Source organism: Danio rerio, chromosome 8, assembly GCF_052040795.2.
Source record: "Danio rerio strain M-AB ecotype USA chromosome 8, GRCz13ab, whole genome shotgun sequence".
Lineage (NCBI taxonomy): Eukaryota > Metazoa > Chordata > Actinopteri > Cypriniformes > Danionidae > Danio > Danio rerio.
In genome coordinates this window covers 16392118-16412346 of record NC_141028.1, presented here as the reverse complement: position 1 = coordinate 16412346, position 20229 = coordinate 16392118, and the positions used below count along the sequence as shown (strand labels likewise).

Genomic DNA, 20229 nt, shown 5'->3' with positions numbered 1-20229 from the left:
ATTTTTTCCAGTTTGGGGTTGGAGTTAGAGTTTTACAGTTTTGATTTGTGGGGGATAAATTCAGTTATGTGTTATGTGATATAATCAGTTATGTGATTAGAATCTGGCATTTTTTTTCTGAAAAAAATAATTGCAAGATTTTTAATTCAATTCATGTTTATTTCTATAGCGCTTTCACAATGTAGATTGTGTCACTTAACACAGTTCTAGTAAAATACCGATTTTAGAGATGAAGTTCAGTTTAATTTAGGTTAAGTGTGGTTTATTTTCACTGTGGAAAGTCCAAACACTGAAGAACAAATCCACAGCTCCACTCAGAAATCTCAGAAATATGGGAAAAATCTTAATTTTTTTAAATAAATCAATTGCTTATTCCCTTTATTAATCTGGTGTCACCACACCGGAATGAACTGCCAGACAATTTAGCTTACCCGATTCACCTATAGCGCATTCCTCCGCACCCTGAGGAAACCCATGCCAACACGGGGAGAACATGCAAACTCCACACAGAAATGCCAAGTGACTCAGCCGGGACTCAAACCTGCGACCTTCTTGTTATGAGGCGACAGCGCTACCCACTGCGCTGCCCAAAGTCTGAATTGTGAGATGGAAAATCTGAATTTATGGGTACAAGTAAAATAGAAATGCAGAAAAGAATTTAAATTATGAGATGGAAATTAACTTTTCTGGGGAAAAGACCTGAATTGTGAAATTTTAAATTTTTAAATGCTTACTGAGTGAGAAGTCAAAAGTGTGAAAAGGGAAAAGTCATTTTTGCAGACCTTGCAGTCTGAAGAGTCTGAAAAGTCAGACTTGGTGTAAACTTAGAAATCTGTAGAAAAAAAAAACTTTACAGTGGCACATGAGAAAATCTGAATTACACAATCAAAATTCTGAGGAAAAATATAAACAGTAGATATAAAAAAAAAAGGTTTAGTTTATTTAAATGTTTCTTTATTTTTTTATTTTGTGGTGAAAACAAGCTTCCCTATATTTAACAATACTTTACTATTTCATTTGGCCTTTTTGATTTAAATGGTGCACTGAATGTCAGTAATAACCCTACATGGAGCTTGTGTTTATGGATACAGGTCGCGTGTGTATATGTCTGATCTGGAGTCAGCGCTTCATTACTCTCTGCGTGTGGAGTTATCTAGTCACACCAGCATCAGCGGAGACGATCTGATTGCACTGAAGAAGTACATAAATGTGCTGGCTAAGGTGAGCCACTCCAATAAACACAAACACTCTGGGAATATTTACGGTAATGATAATAACGGCTGAATCATTCAGGTCAGTTCACATGACAAACCACTAGAGGGAGATACACTGAACATTACAATCCAAGATGTGTTTGTCTAAGCCTTAACAGAGAATTTCAGACTTTGTGGCCTTAAATGATTAAATAATTTCTTTTCACTCTAAAAAAATACTGGATTACAACCCAATCCTGGGTGTAATATGGGCTAAACCAAATGCTGGGTTATTTATTTTTTATTAAATTTCACCTAATGTTTGAGTTTGTCCATATTTGAAATTACCCTGCATTTCTAAGTGTTGTAAAATACTTTCTAATCTCACAAGTTATTCTTATTTATTGCTTATCCCCTGCATCATTTTTTTCAATTTCTTTTTAAATGCTAATCAAAGGCTGGAAGAAGAATTTCAAAGGATTTGTACTTTTGGAGTTTGCATGTTTACCCCCTTGTTGGTGTTTTTTCCTCTGGAGGCTCCGGTTTCCCGCACAGTCCAAAGTCATGTGGTGTTGACCAATTACCAACCTACGTCACACATGATGTCACACGGGTCCCCGGTTGCAAAAAACAGACAGGCTACAATGGGAAAGATGTCGTGTTTTGCGGTAGGATGCCGAATTCGAGTCCAAAAATGGAAAACTTAACTTTTACCATACACCACACACTGCTTTAATACCAACTGCAGACGTCTTTGGCTAAATGGGAGCTGAATGAAGTGAGGAGCTAATTAGAAATGCAGTTCTCATGTCATATCAGGTCAGTTCACGCTATGCTGAATCAGACACATCACTCGTTTTTGATTGCAGAAATGATTTCAGCAAAAACAGTTACATGTGGTTAATTAAACTGCTGACACTGAATGCTAATAACGAAACGTGAAAGTTACTTTTATTAAGGTAAAGTTGGTTTTATATTCACACATTCATTCAGTGACAACTTGTAACAAACTCCCTATATTGTTTACCACGGCACTTTGAATATTCGGTCTGAAATAACCTGCAAGTGTGACTTGAAAACAACATTAGCACTGTTTATTTGACTGTGAACAATGTTGTACTTTGATAGTCATTGACTGCTAATATGATTTTGCTATTTAGAGTTTGCAAATAATACTTTAATGAAATTATATTATTAAGGAGAAAGTCTGAATGTGCGAATATAAAACCAACTTTACCTCTATGTGTAGGTACACATACCCTGCCGTACAGGTGAAGTTCACTGTCAGAATGCAGTGGTTTTGCGTGTTGGTGATTAATTACCCAGGCCTTGTAGAACGTTAGCTCCGTCTTGTTTCCTTGTCTTTGGCTAGGCGGTCTCTCTGTGTTTAGCTCTTGAATCTGGTCATCATGGAGCAATATTTATTGCTCATGACCTCAAAGAACAACATTGTTGGCATTCAAAGACTTGTTGATCTTTAACTTCTCTCTTGTAAAGTCACTCGAGCTTCATTGAGATTGTATATTTTGAGCTGGATGCTCGGTCACTTCGTCTTATCCAATATTTATTGGGAGGGTGCAATCGCAAATGGAGCTGTCAGATGAACGCCGCTCGCTTTAACGTTAATTTTGCTGCATCACTGTGCTTGTCACTGGGTGACGAGCTGTTATAATATGCTGTAAGCATTATGTAAATAATATATATAATATGTAAGTAATATATCTTATTTCTAAGACAACAACAAACTCTGCACCACATCTGATGTCATTCCCTCACTGTAAATGCTAGCGCTCCCGGTTGCTTTCTGCCACTTCCCTGCGCGCGCATCCTGAATGTTTACAAACATGGTAATTGGTCTATAGGTGACTTGAATAAGCAAATTGGCCATAGTGTGTGTGTGTGCGTGGGAATGAGTCTGTATGGATGTTTCTCAGTGCTGGGTGGCAGCTGGATGGGCATCAGCTGTGTAAAACATATATGCTGGATAAGTTGGCGGTTCATTCCAGTGTGGTGACCCCTGATGAATAGGGTAAATGAATGAATTGCAGTTATTTTTGTTTTAAGTTAGAATGAATAGAAACAATTAATGTTTCCATGCTTTACATATATATGTATATATATGTGTGTGTGTGTGTGTGTGTGTTTGTGTGTGTGTGTGTGTGTGTGTGTTTTGTTCTAGTTAATATTTTATTTAAAGTTTAAAAAAATATAGTTTAGATATTTTAAAATCTATTTATTTTCTGATAAACCTTCCTCTCGAGTTTTCAGAGAAGGTTCAGGACGAGAGGTTGATTAGTTTGTATTACACCCAGAATTGGCTTGAAATAACCCTGCATTTTTTCAATAGTACAGATTCTCTTTCTGCTCTTCCTTCTCTTGTTCTCCAGTGACTCAGACGCGTGCCACCGATCTCTTTGATGAGCTCTGAGACAATGACCTCTCTCTGGCTTTGCGTGGGTCTGCTGTAGCTCTGCCAATCTATCCCGTTATTTAGGGCTCTCAGGGGACTCTCTACACAGATGCCCAGAGGAGACACAGGGGCCCCGGACAGCCCTCCCATTAACTGTGCTTTAGTTTTGTCAATATCCGCGTCTCCCTCTGGTATTCCAGCGTCAGCCGGGCCTCTTCACTATGTCCTTGCTGTTTTTGGCCTGCTCTTTTGAGCCGTCTTGTTAAACAGACACGCCGGCTGCATTAATTGACACTCTGTGAAGAGGAAGCGTTTAACCCCACTAAAGCAAAGCATGGAGAGATTAATGGTGGCACAGAGGAGCATTCACACACACACACACACACACTGAACTAGAGATCTGTACAGTGGCTTGAATGCTAACTGCAGACAGACTGATGTAATAGGATAATCCTGTGAATGTCACAACCTGCACTCTCATCCTGAACCTTCTCTGAAAACCCGAGAGGAATGTTTTGTTTAAAAAAAAAAATCTAAAATAAAAAGACTTTTATTTTTTAAGTAAATAAAATAAATGTTAACTGGAACACAAGAAATGTATATAATGTATATATGAAATGTAAACCAGTTTAATGCTTGTTTCCATTTGTTTGAACTTACAATTATTTTTTATGATTTAATTATTTTAACTAAAACTAAAAACTGAAAACTAAAGTAATACATTTATGATTAGATGGATTAAAATAAAAAAAATTAAAAACACAAACTATACAAAACTAAGCTTGGTCATGAATTTTAAATGAATAAATACCTAGTCTTTTATTAACTTTTATTGTTTTTGAAAGTATTCTTATATTTACCAAATTGTTAATTTTATTTGATTAAATTAAGTTTATGTTGTCATAAAAAAAATCCTAATATATGTACACTCACCGGCCACTTTATTAGGTACTCCTTACTCTCCCATTCCATTCAATTTGAACATCACATGTTCAAAACCCAGTCTGAGATGATTCACGCTGTATGACATGGTACGTTATCCTGCTAGAAGTAGCCATTCGAAAATGGGTACACTGTTGTCATAAAGGGATGGACATGGTGAGCAACAATACACAGGTAGGCTGTGGCGTTGACAACATGCTAAATTGGTACTAATGGGCCCAAAGTGTGGCAAGAAAATATCCCCCACACCATGGATCCATGCTTTCATGTTGTTGATACCGAATTCTAACCCTATTATTCGAATATCGCTGCAGAAATCAACACTAGAGATGTTTCTGCGTGAAAATCCCAGTAGATCAGCAGTTTCCAAAATACTCAGACCAGCCTGTCTGGCATCAACAACCATGACACGTTCAAAGTCACTTAAATCACCTTTCTTCCCCATTCTGATTCTCTGTTTGGACTGCAGCAGATCGTCTTGATCATGTCTACATGTCTAAATGCATTGAGTTGCTGCCGTATGATTGTGCAGTGTACCTAATAAAGTGGCCGGTGAATGTTCTTTATAACATAAATTAGGATCAAATAAATGATCCAAAATTTGATACAAATTAAACTAGAAATTATTTTAAAAGTAATAAATGTATTTGGAAAAAATATTCTATTAAAACCATTTATAATATCGAACATCTTTGACTATAAATTTGGTCTCATAAAGTACACATAAAGCTATAGGATGCCTTTTACATTTTAGCCTATCCATGTCTGGGGGTCTTCTGCATGTTTGGTGGTCCTTCATCCAGTCTTAAATGCTAGTTAGCACAGCTGTTTACTGACAGACTAGGTCAACAGAAGTGTTTTCCTCGGTCATGCTCCATGTACCGTATCTGGGTTTGCAGCACAATCCGGATTTGTATGAATCAGAACGTGTATTTCAGGATTAAAATAGTGGATCTTGGAGACATGAGAGCATTACAAAGAGGTTTTAGGATTACCCATCTTTATCCTGCTTTCTTGAAAGAGGCTTCCAGCCACGCAAGAGGGAGAGAAAAACACAAGGCATTAGAAGGCAATCTGAGGTCCACATCCAGGCAGGACTCCATTTTTTATTTCAGGGAATTGTGTCCTAAATTACTTGTTGTTGTTTTTTTTTTGTCTGTTGTTTTTGAGACCCCTGGTTAAATGGTTAACCAGTATCTGATGTTGGTTTAGTGCCAGTTTAACAGTTTAGATTGCTTTTACGTGGCTCACTTTAGTGTTGTGAGAATATTGACAATTCTGACCTATAGGGCTAGGCAAAATCTGCATGTATGTTTTTACTATTTATTTTATTTATGCAGAATAATTTTGGGAGTATCATAACAATATTTAACATATGAAAAAATATCTTTTTAACTTTTATTAAATCTTTACAATGCAAATCCAATTAGATTCACTTATTTGGTAAACAAGGATAATCTCTCATGTAATATATCTACTAAAAGACAGAAAATATTACTTTACAAACTGTATTGTAAATAAATCATATGAACATTTTTCATATTAGTCAATAATATTACTAAAATAAAAAAAAAACTGAATAAATATAAATGTACACGCATTTACACAAGTATATAGACGTAATGATGGGCTACAAATCTGCAGTAATCTGTGTGTGGGCCTGCTTTCAACTTAATGACTAATGATAATAACAATAATCATATCATATAATCATACTTGTTACTGAATAACATTTGCTTATAACTAAACGACAAATATGATATGATGATAATACTATGCATTGGTAGAAAATATTAATTCCGATTACCATTTTGAATTGGTCAAAGGAGAAATGCTGCCACTTGATCAAATAAAATTACAATATTTATGCATTTTTTAATTTCGGTAATGAAACCAAGCACATCTCATGGATTTTACAGGGAAAAAGGCTCTAAATGTGTGTTTTTGCTGTTTTTAATGTGAAATAATGAAACAAATATGAACATTTTATTAACATGAATGTTAACTATTAAATATTAGCATAAATTAAAGTTTTTTTTTTTAATAACTCTAGGTGTAGATAGTCATATTTCTAATTTATAATAGCTTAAAAAAACTACTGATACTCAATACCATTTTAATATCACAGTATTAATTTAAGTGACAATATTTTGTCAAAATCTCCAGTCAGGGACTTTTTTGTCCGAGCACACAATCTGGTCCTCTGGGCTCTGCAGTTGGTCGGGGAAATTCCAAATTGAACCAAGACAAACCATTACAATTGGCTTAAGATTGGCAAGCAAAATTCAGAATATTGCAACCTGCAGAACCTGGGAAGTTTAAATAGAAAAAAGCCCAGTCAGCCCAATTTTTTTTTGTTTTTTAATGTGGAATAAATAAAACAAATATAAACGTTTTATTACCATGAATATTAACTAATTAATCTGAAAATAAATATAGCTTTCAATAGCTTTCTAACTTATGATACTTTAAAAAAAATGAAATTTTCAATATCACAGTATTAATTAAGTGACAATGTTTGCACTTATATTTTCATTTTGTCAAAATCTCAGGCATTTTTTTAACTACTGGCTCAGTCAGCCCAGTTGTTCTAATTTTAAGATGAAAAAAGTCAAATAAAATAGCAAAATATAACTTGCTTTGATCCATGTAACATTCTGGTAAATTTCACAGTTCTGAATTCCTGTTTTAGTATTAGAAAAGTAACTTGCGTAAAGTCAGAACATTATTGAAGACAACTGGACCATCAGTATTAAACGAAAAAGCAAATCACAACCAACAACATGCATAAATAGAGCAGCACAGTGGCTCAGTGGTTAGCACTTTCGCCTTACAACAAGGAGGTGGCTAGTTCGAGTCCCGGCTGGGTCAGTTAGCGTTTCTGTGTGGAGTTTTCATGTTCTCCCCGTGTTGGTGTTGGTGTGGGTTTCCTCCGGATCCTCCGGTTTCCCCCACAGTCCAAAGATATGCGGTACAGCTGAATTGAATAAACTAAATTGGCCGTAGTGTATGAGTGTGAATGTGAGAGTGTATGGGTGTTTCCCAGTACTGGCTTTAACCATGGTAGGACATCCGTTGCATAAAATATATACTGGATAAGTTGTCGGTTCATTCCGCTGTGGCGACCCCTGATGAATAAAGAGACAAAGCCAAAGGAAAATGAATAAATGAACATGCATAAATGCAACAGAACAAATATACAGACGAAAATAGTGAAACTGTGAACCTGCAGTCATAGAAAGAGCGTGGTAGGCCTCAATACTGCAGAAAACAAAATTTTGATGCATTCGACAACACTAACCCACTTGTATACAGTACGTGTCCGAATGGGGGAGATTAAACAGAGCTGTTCTTCAGGACGGGGTCAACAGATGTCTCTCTTTTGAACCTCTGCAGAGAGAGAGAGAGACTGTGGTTTCTCGAATGCTGATACTAATCGGATTGAAGATGACATATTGCTGGGGTGAAGTGGATTGTCATGGTCTGAAGGGGCGTAAGAAGGGAGAGCAGGGGGCTCTATCAGTCAGGACAGTGATTGGAAAGGGCTGTTTGTGGTTCGTGATCTATATCGCTTTTGGTAGATGGAATATGCAGAGGCTGTATATACTCTCATTCGGCATGATTGACAATATGCTGTTGGAAAAACTGTCAGGGTATCTCAGAAAATATGTTCTACCGAGACGATAAACATGAGGAGGGTCTGTGAAAGTATTCGGACACTTGCTTCACTCTGTAAACAAATGGCATTTCTGGGCCATTTTTGCTAATGCTGTTGCATTGCTCTGCTATGCTATGCTTTTTGGAATATTACATTTTTTTAAAGTGAAGTGATTTTTTTTTGTGCTATATTTCTTTAAAAATAATGATAGTAAGGAAGAAGATTATTCTTAGATATAATAGAGAGGATGTCCATTGAATTATTTGAAAATAATGTGCACCTTAGGTTAACATTACCTACTGCATAGTCTGTGTATAGTCTACAGTACACATTACCTTATGTACACTCACTGGCCACTTTATTAGGTACACCTTACTAGTACCGAGTTGAACCCCATTTTGCCTTCAGAACTACCTCACTCTTTTGTGGCATAGATTCAGCAAGGTACTGGAACTATTCCTTTCTTTTGGTTCATATGGACATGATAGCATCACGCAGTTGCTGCTAATTTTTCGGCTGCACATCCATGATGCGAATCTCCCGTTCCACCACATCCCGAAAGTGCTCTATTGGATTGAGATCTAGTGACTGTGGAGGCCATTTAAGTACAGTCAACTCATTGTCATGTTCAAGAAACCAGTCTGAGATGATTCTCGCTTTATGACATGGTGCATTATCCTGCTGGAAGTAGCCATTAGAAGATGGGTACACTGTGGTCATAAAGGGATGGACATGGCAGCGACGATACTCAGGTAGGCGTTGACATGATGCTCAATTGGTACTAATAGGCCCAAAGTGTGCCAAGAAAATATCCCCCACACCATTAAATCACCACCACTAGCCTGAATCATTGATACAAGGCAGGATAGGTCCTTGCTTTCTTTCATGTTGTTAATGACAAAATCTGACTCTGCCATCCAAATATTGCAGGAGAAATCGAAACTTATCAGACCAGGCAACATTTTTCCAATCTTCTATTGTCCAATTTTGGTGAGCCTGTGCGAATTGTAGCCTCAGTTTCCTGTTCTTAGCTAACAGGAGTGGCTCCTGGTGTGGTCTTCTGCTACTGCAGCCCATCCGCCTTAAGGTTGGACGTGTTGTGTGTTCAGAGATGCTCTTCTGCTTCTGAGTTACTGTTGCATTTTCTATCAGCTCGAATCAGTCTGGCCATTCTCCTCTGGCCTCTGGCATTAACAAGGCATTTGCACCTACAAAACCGCTGCTTACTGGATATTTTCTCTTTTTCGGACCATTCTCTGTAAATGCTAGAGAAGTTTATGCGTGATCATCCCAGTAGATCAGCAGTTTCTGAAATACTCAGATCAGTCCATCTGGCACCAACAAGCATGCCACATTCAAAGTCACCTAAATCACCTTTCTTCCCCATTCTGATGCTCGGTTTGAACTGCAGTAGATTGTCTTGACCATGTCTACATGCCTAAATGTGTTTAGTTGCTGCCATGTGATTTGCCTGATTAGAAATTTTCATTAACAAGCAATTGGACAGGTGTACCTAATAAAGTGTGTACTGTGTCATCTTTCACCAGTTTTCAGCTGAAATGTTGTGTTGCTTTCAATTGCAAAACTATTTAATTGATGTAGTTTGCGTTACTGTTTGCAAAACTCTTACGTTAATGAACAGCAACAATATTAAACACTATTTGGATTCTGAGATTTGTTCATTTTCACATTTGCATAGCTATTATGTTGATAATGTTGCAGGGCAGCACTGACTACAGTTTTTCTGCATGTCAGTTTATTTGCTTATATTTGTGTTTTGGTTCATTTGGTGGAAGGACTTTTAAAATAATTGAAACCATTTGGCATAGTTATATGCATTTGTAATGCTGTCAACCTGTCTGGAACTCCTTTTGCTGTGTTTTCCTGAAAATAAAACGTATCTGTTCTGCAACCAATCATAATCAAGCTTTCAACAGACCTGCATTATATCTTTATTGAAATGATGCTTTCATGCATTTTACAATATTGTTCAAAAGGTTGGGGTCTATTTGATTTTGTTTCTGAATGATGTTTCTAACGCTTGCAGTGCATTGACTTATTTAAAAAAAGTGTTGATTTGTGTGATAAAGTAAACAGTGATATTGTGAAATATTTTAATTTAAAAGCCATGTTTTTGAATGGCATATCCTATTGTAAATGAAGAGTAATGGCCCTAGAACTGAGCCCTGCAGCACCCCTGTAGCAAGATATTGCAATTTGGACAATTTAAACCTTTAAAACACTCAAAAAAATGACAAAAAACCTTTGACTTTATACTTAAATAAAGTGTAAGTATGTCCAGTGTCCATATGCTTTTGAGTATAGTTAATATCAAAGTGTGAGCTAGTTTGTTGACATTCTTTTCTCCTTTAGTTGTTTTTACACTTTTAACCATGTCAAATAATAAAACCTTTTTGATTTTCATCAGACACTTTTTTTTTTTTTTTAGATATATCTTAGAGAGACCTTGGAGCATAACAGAATGATTTCACGGTCTCTCATTCGTCACCCCTATATTCATGTCGCCCTTGTTGTTTTGATTGCAGTTCAGAGCAGAGTTTTCACCTAGTTTTGAACAATGCCTTTTGTATGAGAAATCCCAGATTACCCACTTCAACACCCAGGTCCCTTAATGAGCTTTTCACACTAGTTAGAGGCCAGACTAGTGCACAGATCTGTTCAGTTACTCACACTCAGTAACAGACTAGAGACTTTCTCCTTTTCCCACCTGTGCAGCTTTGATTAGCTTTCCGCCTTGGCTGCGTTCTCAATGGCCGAATCTCCCAGATTAAGGAAACAAATCAGAATGGAGTGGGGCGTTGGGGTTAAGTAAATCTCCGCAAGGCCTTTTTAAGTGAGCCGCGTTTTAATAGAGATCCTGTTAGAGGGTGATGAATAGAAGGCTGCACCGTGCTGAACAGATGGCCGCAGGAAAATTGAAAAGACGCAAGAGCACAAATCAAAGAAAGGTGCACCTCTGGGATCCTGTAGGCCCTCACCACAAACACATACGCACACACACAGGGCTTGGACTGCTCTGATGTGGCTGTGTTTATGGGGTCGTGACAGAGTGTTAGCGTTGGCTTTGTGGCCTCAGCTCAGACACAGAATTGTAAGGTCAGCACTGGCGTCTGTCCAGGGCCATTGAATCTGTCCATTCCCTCGTGCCACATGGCACAGGATGCTCATTACTTCACTGAGCTTCCAGACTTCCACGCACATTTTTTTTTACACTATTAAATCTGCAAGAAAAGTAATGTAATAATACATTTAACAGTAGTACATCTTGTGTTGCTTACTTTTTTACACTAAAGCACACTAAAACACATTTATTGTTGTAATGATATGCTGATGTTTAATATTATAATATTTATTTTATTCTTTGTTTTTCTCAGTGATTTACAAATTACTTGCATTAATAATTGTACATTTATATTCTATGAATTTTTGTACTTAGTAAATAGAATGTTCTCGTACATAGTAAATGTGGTATGATTTATGATCAAAACAGTTTATAAATTATGGTCTAAAATCGTTTTTTAAAATTGTTATTTGTTTCTTTGGTATAAACAGGGTATCTGCTGGGTCTTAAAATGTCTTAAATTTCCAAAAACAAATTTTAGACCCTAAAAAGTCTTAAATCCACTGAAATATGTTGTGGTAGGCCTTAAATAATTTTAAACAGGTCTTAATTTTTCTTTGTCCATGTAAAACTATACCCAATTAGGCCAACACCCATCTAATCACTATATTTACTCATCCAAATGTATATTTTGTAATACAAATTTTAAGAAACTCTTATTTATTAAGTCCATTTAATTATTAATATGGTTTAATCATCTTCTTTACAATAATGTTTATTTTGATTTTTTAAAGGTTTTAACTTGGCCATTCAAAAGATCTTTAGGGTTTAGTCTGAAATTTAGTTTATTATGGTTTTAAAATGGTCTTTAAAAGATTTTAAAAAGTCTTAAATTTGACTTGATGAGACATAGAAACTCTGTATAAAAGCTAATACATTTTTTATTAAAAAAACTACAGTACTTTTTATATTTTTGACAGTAAATAGTTATTCAATAATTATTATTTATTAGTACTGTTAAGGTTACTGTTACTTTTAATAATGGTCCTAATACTGACATATTTGAGGTTAATGCTCACTGAATCTGAAATTTTCGTCTACACAATCGTATTGACACACTGCCTCCGAAATTTTTATCTGTCAAAAAATCATTCATCCCAGGTTAGTTTTTTTTTCCTTTTTTCTTTTTTTCCCCTTCTTTTTTCATTAAAAAAAAGCACTTGGAGAGGTGTTTTGACGGTTCAGAGCCACCATACAAGCAAAAAGCTAAATACAGAATGCCATCACATGAGGTACAGATAAGACACAGAACGTGGCAGACAGTTGAGAACCCCAATATGAATTCAGTGACTGAAGCACCTCTGCCTTGTTGCTGTTTAGTGTGTGTGTGTGTCCATACATATGATGTACTGCCCAGACATTATAATAGAAAGCATGGTCTGACTATATGTACTGCCCATCTCTGTTCAGGATTTGTTTACATTCGTGAATGTGTGAAGTATCACAAGCAATGTATCAAAATTCCACTGATTTCCTGAAATAAACTTTGCATTTCTGAATAATCGTAGTGCTGCTCTTTGATAAGGAGGAGAACTCTCCTTCCTCTCTATGTAGGCTAGTATTAAATGAACACAGTATGTCTTGTCCTCTTTCTTTTTCTACTTTGGGGAAGAGAGAGGAGAACAATGTGTCACTGCTTAAACTGACTTCGTAATGTTTTGCGTTTTTTCCTGGAAGGATTAATTAATATGCATCGGACTCTTTGTGCAAGGTTTGTTTTACTTGACAAGTTTTTTGCATATGAATATGAAGAAAACTCGTACGAAAATTTTGCACTTCAGTGTGCAAAGACATTTATTCTTGTTTAAAGGGCCGCATTTTCATTGCTTGCTTCAAAGCACTGCAGTGTGTAGTTTTGCTGTCACTTAGCGTCTTAAAGTAGCACATTAGCGAATCTGGTGATCTCGCCATTTGACAGCATCTATTGGTGCTGCAGAAATAGTCATCACATTTATTAGCTTTAAAAGGACTTATGGGAATTGATGAAATGTTTTATTCTAGCTTTGTCCCAAACACAAGTGTGTGTGTGTGTGATTATATGTTTGTTATGTTTTTGCAGTATTTCCCAGGCCGTCCATCTGTAAAGAGTGCATTACAGGCTGTGGACAGTTGGTTACAATCACAGAAGGGGACCGAGATCAAATATAGTGATTTCAGAGACGTCCTGGACAATGTCGTACAGGTTGGTCGAGCCTACTTTAGTTTGTTTTCATATTTTATTTCTATTTGCGACTATAAACACTATTAGACATGATAAATAATAGTTTTGACAAGCAGAGGTTTGACTTATCAAAGGACTGCATTTACTTGAAAAGGTACCTGGATTTGTCAATACTTTGACGCAAGCATTTCTCCACTTAGACTTGGGTCATGAGGTCAGCGTATTGGGATGCTGTCACTCATTTAAATTTATTAAAACATCTATTTGAACTGTTTAAGCCAGTGCAAGCACAATTTCAAGCCTTGTCGTTCCACATCACATGCAGCCTGCATAAAAACTGTTTCATATGGCAAATGAATATGAGTTATGAGTTAGATGTTTAAATGTGGTTAAAAGTGCTGTGTTTACTTAAAAGGATAAGTATTCTGTCATCAGTTTCTCACCCACGTCAATCCAAACCAGCTGAATAGAAGTCATTTCGTTCATACAATGAAAGTCTGTGGGGACCAAAACAACGTTGATTTTCATTTTGTAGGCACTAAGACATTTTTTTTAATAAATATATTTTCTGTAAAGACGTTCAAATGGATTAAATGATTACAGAAATTTTTATTTTGGGTGACGCAAGTCTATACAGTGGAGATCTGAATTTAAAAACAACCTGCAGTTTTCTAAATGTCAAGGTCACCTCTTAGTCCTATTTTAAGTTATACCATCAGGAGTAAAAGATCGATTTTAACGCCTATTTCATAAGTTGCGTATTTTCTAAAGTAAATTACAAAAACCTAAATTAGGTTTTTGAAAAAAAATATTATTTTTTTTTTGAGAAAACTTTCAGATTCCACTAGTTAATTATGTCAGTCTGTTGTTGTTGTTAAATATCTGACCAACCCTATTTAACTGGAAGAAGAATTTCCAGCTTTTACCAGACCTCCTAATTTTTCAATATTTTTTTTTGCGATTAAAGATGACTGATCTTTTGGTAGTCAGTTGCAGACAATTTTGCGATATCTATATATATCTATATATATTATTAGGCAGCCTTTTAGGTGTGTAATCTGACACAATGACACAAATCATAAAAATAAAGCTTCTTTATTTTGGTCTGTTGTCAAGAATAGATCTAAAACAGAAATAAATGGTAAAGATTAAGCTAAAGAAAGATTGTGTGATTCTTATTTTCTCTCTCTCAGATTTCACTCACTGGAGTATCTGATATCATGTACCTCACTCCGGACATGCGTTAGGGCTTCCCCTACTGTAATACACCTAAAACACGAATTGGCATAAAACTCACCAATGGCAGCGAATCATTTTCTCTTGTTAACTGCTGGGAAAGAGTTAAACAAAATCATTTATTGATTTGATGTGCATCATAATACCAATCATACATGTAAAGCAAAAATAATGTCCTTCAATTCTGTCTCGTCCAGCGGCGACCATCCTTGATCCAATCTCCATCATTGTAAGCTGCTTGCTTTTCTGTCTGTTCCATTGCTCCATTTGTTACATGTTTGCTCACACTTTCTATTGCAGTCTGACGCACGTCAAAGTCACAAAACGCCCAATTTGCGCCATGCTATTCACTCTATTTGCGCCACAGGATCTTTGCATTGACTTCACATGTAAATCACTCACACTTCACCTGCATCTGCTACTGCACATGTAATGTATTGATTGTGAGGGCGCAGATGAGACGTCTTTTTTTTCGAGACACACTCAAATACATCAACTGAGCTGTATCCAATGTCTATAAGTCATGTAAAACAATCGCAAACTGAAATAAATCTAATATGCTTATTTGTTTTGGATTTGGATTTTTTATGAGATTATTTACATTTTTTGCGATTTATTTTGCGTTTAAAATAATAGTTTTGCAGGATCGCTAAAATGACGACATTTTGTTAATTTCAAGAGTTTCCACTTAGATATGCTTAGTGTTTATAGCAGGTTTGGCATGCTGTCCTGGGAGAGAACCCTGAGTTCGGAGATACTTGAGCCCAAGGCTCCCGCCCAGTCAATATGCATATAAGGGGATCCGAGATCTGGTAGTTCTCGAGAGCTCCCTCTTGGAAAAGAGAGAAAAAGGAGGAGATGGGGTGGAAGGGGGGATCCTTCCAAAATGAAGATAGAGCAGTAGGAAGAAAACGATCCATTTATAGTAAGCTTGGATCACTCTGATTGGATTATTACTGATTACTGATGAGAAGCCAGTCGTTCTCAATAATATCACGTGCTCCTCTGGAAATTAATTTGTGAAACTACACTTTGCGTTGGATTCAGCAAACGCGAAAAACTAGGGGTCTGTTTTATAGTTTTTGCAAGTTGTCAAGTCATTCGAAAGAAACTTAAATCCTCCAACAGCAAGTTGTCCAGATAAAGGGCATATTTTGATTGATGAAGATTCCATTAATTTTAAACTGGTCTAATTTTGATCTCCACTGCTTGATGCTGAAGCTTACATACCTTCACACACAAACATACACTGAAGCAGAGTTAGTGACATCATTAGCTTTTAGCAGCTCAATCAATGAATCAATAGATCAATGCGGAAGTAAGAAGGCCTCCGTAAGGAAATGAGCTGTTGTCATCAAGATCACCACCTCTTATAGGCAAACCTACCAATCAACTGATGAGTAAATCTGCACAGGAAACTGACCAAAAGGAGCTCTGGATGTGTTCCAAATCACAGTTTAATTCTGTTTATTATAGTCTTTTTCTATTTATGTATGTGTTTGAAAATTATCAGTGGGTTTTATTTCCTACAACAGCCGTACCTCATTTCATTGCTTCACTTCATTTGAGGAGTGACTGAAAGGAAAATTGATTGGCTTCAATTGATTCACAAGTGAAACGCACAAGTCAATTGAGAGTGTTTGTGTGTGCTTTTAGACGAGCGACGCAGTGCTGCCTGAGGGCGTGCAGTGGGTGGGCTGTCAGGGATCTCAGGCCCGATATCGTGGATACCCCTGTGCCGTTTGGACCCTCTTCCATGTGCTTACAGTGCAGGCTAAAGAAATGGGAAGCACAGGTACTAATAATATGCACAGCACCTTGACAAAGTTCCCTTTAAGGCAAGTCATTTCAAGCCAACCTATTAAATTTAATATTAGGAAACAACAATAACCAATGTCTCATTACTTTAATTTCTAAACATTCGAATCACACAAATTTGCAGAAACTCAGTCTGCTCCGAGCCCCTTCCCCGAAGAATCGTCAGTCTAAAGTAATCGATGATTGGCTCTTGTGCTAAAAGGCGGGGCTTCATTTGCACTTTTCCCCATTCAAAACTAAACGAGTGACACATCTTGTGTATTCTTTAGTCTTTGACCTTGACTACATCACACTGATAGTTATTAAGTGAAGCGTGCCAGGGCTCCAGAGTGTAATTGCTTAGCATCAGCAACTGATTTGGTATACTGTGGAGATTAGCAGAAGTGTTATATTGAAGTTAGACTGATGTAATAATTAGAACATTAAATCATAAATTAGGCAAAAAATATATATAATAAATATATATTTATTCCTCTTGTTTTACTATAAAACACATTGGTGCTACAAAATTATGCACAGGTCAAAACTTTGTATAGCTGTACAAATTGGGTTTTACTTATTTATTTTTTTAGAACAACCTCTTACCCTACAATTTAATCCCTTACAGATGAGGGAATAAACAAAAAATAATGATAATATAAATAATACAAAATAAATAAATAAAAATTATTATAAATACTTTTCAGGGGCTTTATTTGTACATCACTTTACATTGTGTTACATTGTAGTTACCTCAGAATACATTGGTGATTGGTTAATTAACCTCTAAATGTACATATCTAAATATATTGTAATACTTTTCCACCTATTCAGAAAAATATCAGGCAAGCATTTTTTCCCCATTGCATAGACCTGTTTTAAGTCTCTAAATCCACTGGGCCACCTTTGGAGAACCTTCTGTCATCCAAAGTACTGTTATCATTTTTTTTATGCAACCAGTTATAATATCCTTAGTACAAATCTTTAATCTTTATTAAACATTTTTTTTCGGACAGTGCTCCCAATAAACACACAATGTTTTTTTTTTTTTTTTTTTTTAATTGTAATTAAAAGTGGTATTGTTGATGATCAATCCAAACTTCTTCTGTGATATCAAGCTTGTAAAAAGATGCTATCTTTAAGAAATCCAATATGTTTCTATAACAAAAAAAATGATAAAAACTAAACTCAACAAACACCATTATAAAGTATAACATCCAGTTCTATACAACATTTTTTTTAGAAATATAAGCTGTACATATAGAATCTGCAGGCTTGGAAAACTGCAGGCTTCTCTGTTTTTTTTTTTTTTTTTAATAGACAAGCTGGCATTCTGCCATTCATACTAAGCAAGCAGGATCACGGTCAAATAATTGTTGCAAGAGTTTAAAGAGGAGCCAGAAATACAGTAAAACCTTTAAAATATAAACCGGACATAACTTTCAGCTTATGTAAAATAAAACAGTAGTCCCAGGTCAAATTGTGTGACCCCTCAGTGACCTGGATGAGCCTTGTCCATTGTGTGAAGAAGCCCGACATTCATCTGTATTGGCCTGTGTGTGGCCGTCTGTGCGTGTTTATGCTATGTTTTGTTAAAAAAATCCATCTTCACCAATACAAACACGCACCAGAGTGTCATATTCCAGGAAACCGAGGTGCTGGTTATTCTTGAGCCTTGTTTTGCTGCTGGAAGAGTAATTGTGTAGGTAGAGGAGAGGGATTTGTTTAGATTATTTGAATCTGAAGGGTTAATGTGAACACAGCTTCTCCACTCACACTTAATCCAGCAGCTTACAGTGGGCGGAAGAAGAGCGGAGGGGCATCTGCGTGTGGATGTCTGTTTGTGTTTGTGTGAGCGGGTGAAGGGGGGGTCATGTAACCTGCAGATGGAAGGCCAGGGGACAGGGGGTGTCCATCTGTCTACTGGCAATGCTCTGGATTATGACCACCATCTAAACACAGAAAGAAAGAAGTGCACTGAACGCAGTACTAAACTAACAGAAAGAGCATTCAGGGTCAGAACTGACCTGTTACTCCTTGCGGTGACTTGTCCTTAGAATGCATTGTGTTGGAGAGAATAGAATCGGAAGCATTAGTGTAAGCTAATCGGGGGTTCAGACTCACAGACTGAGTGTGTTTGTGTCTATTAGCAAGCTGCTAAAGTTTGGAGTTTTGATGCATTAGAAAACTATTTTTTATTATATTTTATATTATATTATATTATTATATTATATTATATTATATTATATTATATTATATTATATTATATTATATTATATTATATTATATTATTATATTATATTATTATTATATTATATTATTATTATTATAATATAGATGCCCTTCCAGCTGCAACCCCTTTCTGGGAAACATCCCCAAACACACACACACTCGTACACTATGGACAATTTAGCCTACCCAATTCAACTGTACTGCATGTCTTTGGACTCTGGGGGAAACCGGAGGAACCCCACACGAACGCAGGGAGAACATGCAAACTCCACACAGAAATGCCAACTGACCCAGCCGAGACTCGAACCAGCAACCTTCTTGCTTTGAGGCAACAGCACTACCTACTGCGCCACTGCGTCGCCCATAACTTTATTATATTGCATTATATTATGTATAAAATTATATTATGATATAATGTTATTGTTCTTTTTATTCTTATTTTATATTAAATCTTATTATATATACTCTTATTTTTTATATAATAATTTATTTATTATAGAATTATATTATGATATTATTATTATTATTATTATTATTATATATTAAATACTAGTGTATATACTCTTATAATTTCTATTATTGTTGTTGTATTCCATGGTATTTTTTATATTATAATATAATACTATTATAAAATGTACTATTTATGATTACATTATGTTTTTTGGATGGTTATTTATAACATAATTGTGGAATTATGCCTAGTTAACAATTGTTTATATTTATTGTACACTACAGTGAAAATGACCAATAATATATCAGTATATTTTTATATTTCCATTAAATTAATTAAACACCTTGGCTTATTTATGAGTAGTGTTCCAGCCAAAACATAATTTTAGGTGTAGGCCCTGCATATTGTGTTGTGCTTATAAATATGACTGTAAAACTGTCAGTAGGTGGCAGCAATGCTTCGTATTGATTGATTCATTGCATAATTTTTTCAATCGATTTGTTCAAAATGGTTGATTCAATTCCCAAATCCAAGAACGCAGAGAACAGGCTTGCGTTCGTGTGGAGACCGGTCTTGCCAAGTAACCTCGGAAGAATGAACTCAAGAGACCGCAAACAGAGAATGCGTCCTGTGAGAAATGAGATGCTGCGTTCTTCTCTGGTTCCTCCTGATGGTCACGTGACCTTTATGCGTTTTTAACAGGAAACTATTTAAACATTACAGCATTGATACAACGATGTATTGTTTTTCCTCTTTTCACAATACGTACTATGTATAAAGATTTTACAAATATACGTTGCACAATACAAATAAAACAGATTTTAAAATGATTTTAAAACAATTTTTAAAACTTTAGCATATAAACACTCTTAATGTGTTTATGACTTTATTAAGATTTTCATATTAATGTTTACTTTCATCCATTTCATTTAGGGAAACTCCTGAGACAAATAAGTTATATCTCTGAACTTTAATAATATATATATATAAAATCACTAAATGTAAAT

The 20229-nt window shown here is 35.8% G+C and overlaps 1 protein-coding gene across 2 annotated transcripts in view; it reads left to right on the top strand.

Moving 5' to 3' along the window:
• The window catches only part of qsox1 (quiescin Q6 sulfhydryl oxidase 1), a 65876-nt gene that overhangs the window by 17980 nt on the left and 27667 nt on the right, over positions 1 to 20229 (top strand). For both annotated transcript variants that reach the window (XR_015496730.1, NM_001128364.1), the window contains 3 exon segments: positions 1092 to 1221; positions 13405 to 13527; positions 16399 to 16537. Coding sequence is in view for 1 of the 2 variants with exons in the window: in NM_001128364.1 (NP_001121836.1) it covers positions 1092 to 1221; positions 13405 to 13527; positions 16399 to 16537 (392 nt within the window). In the remaining variant the exon portion in view is untranslated.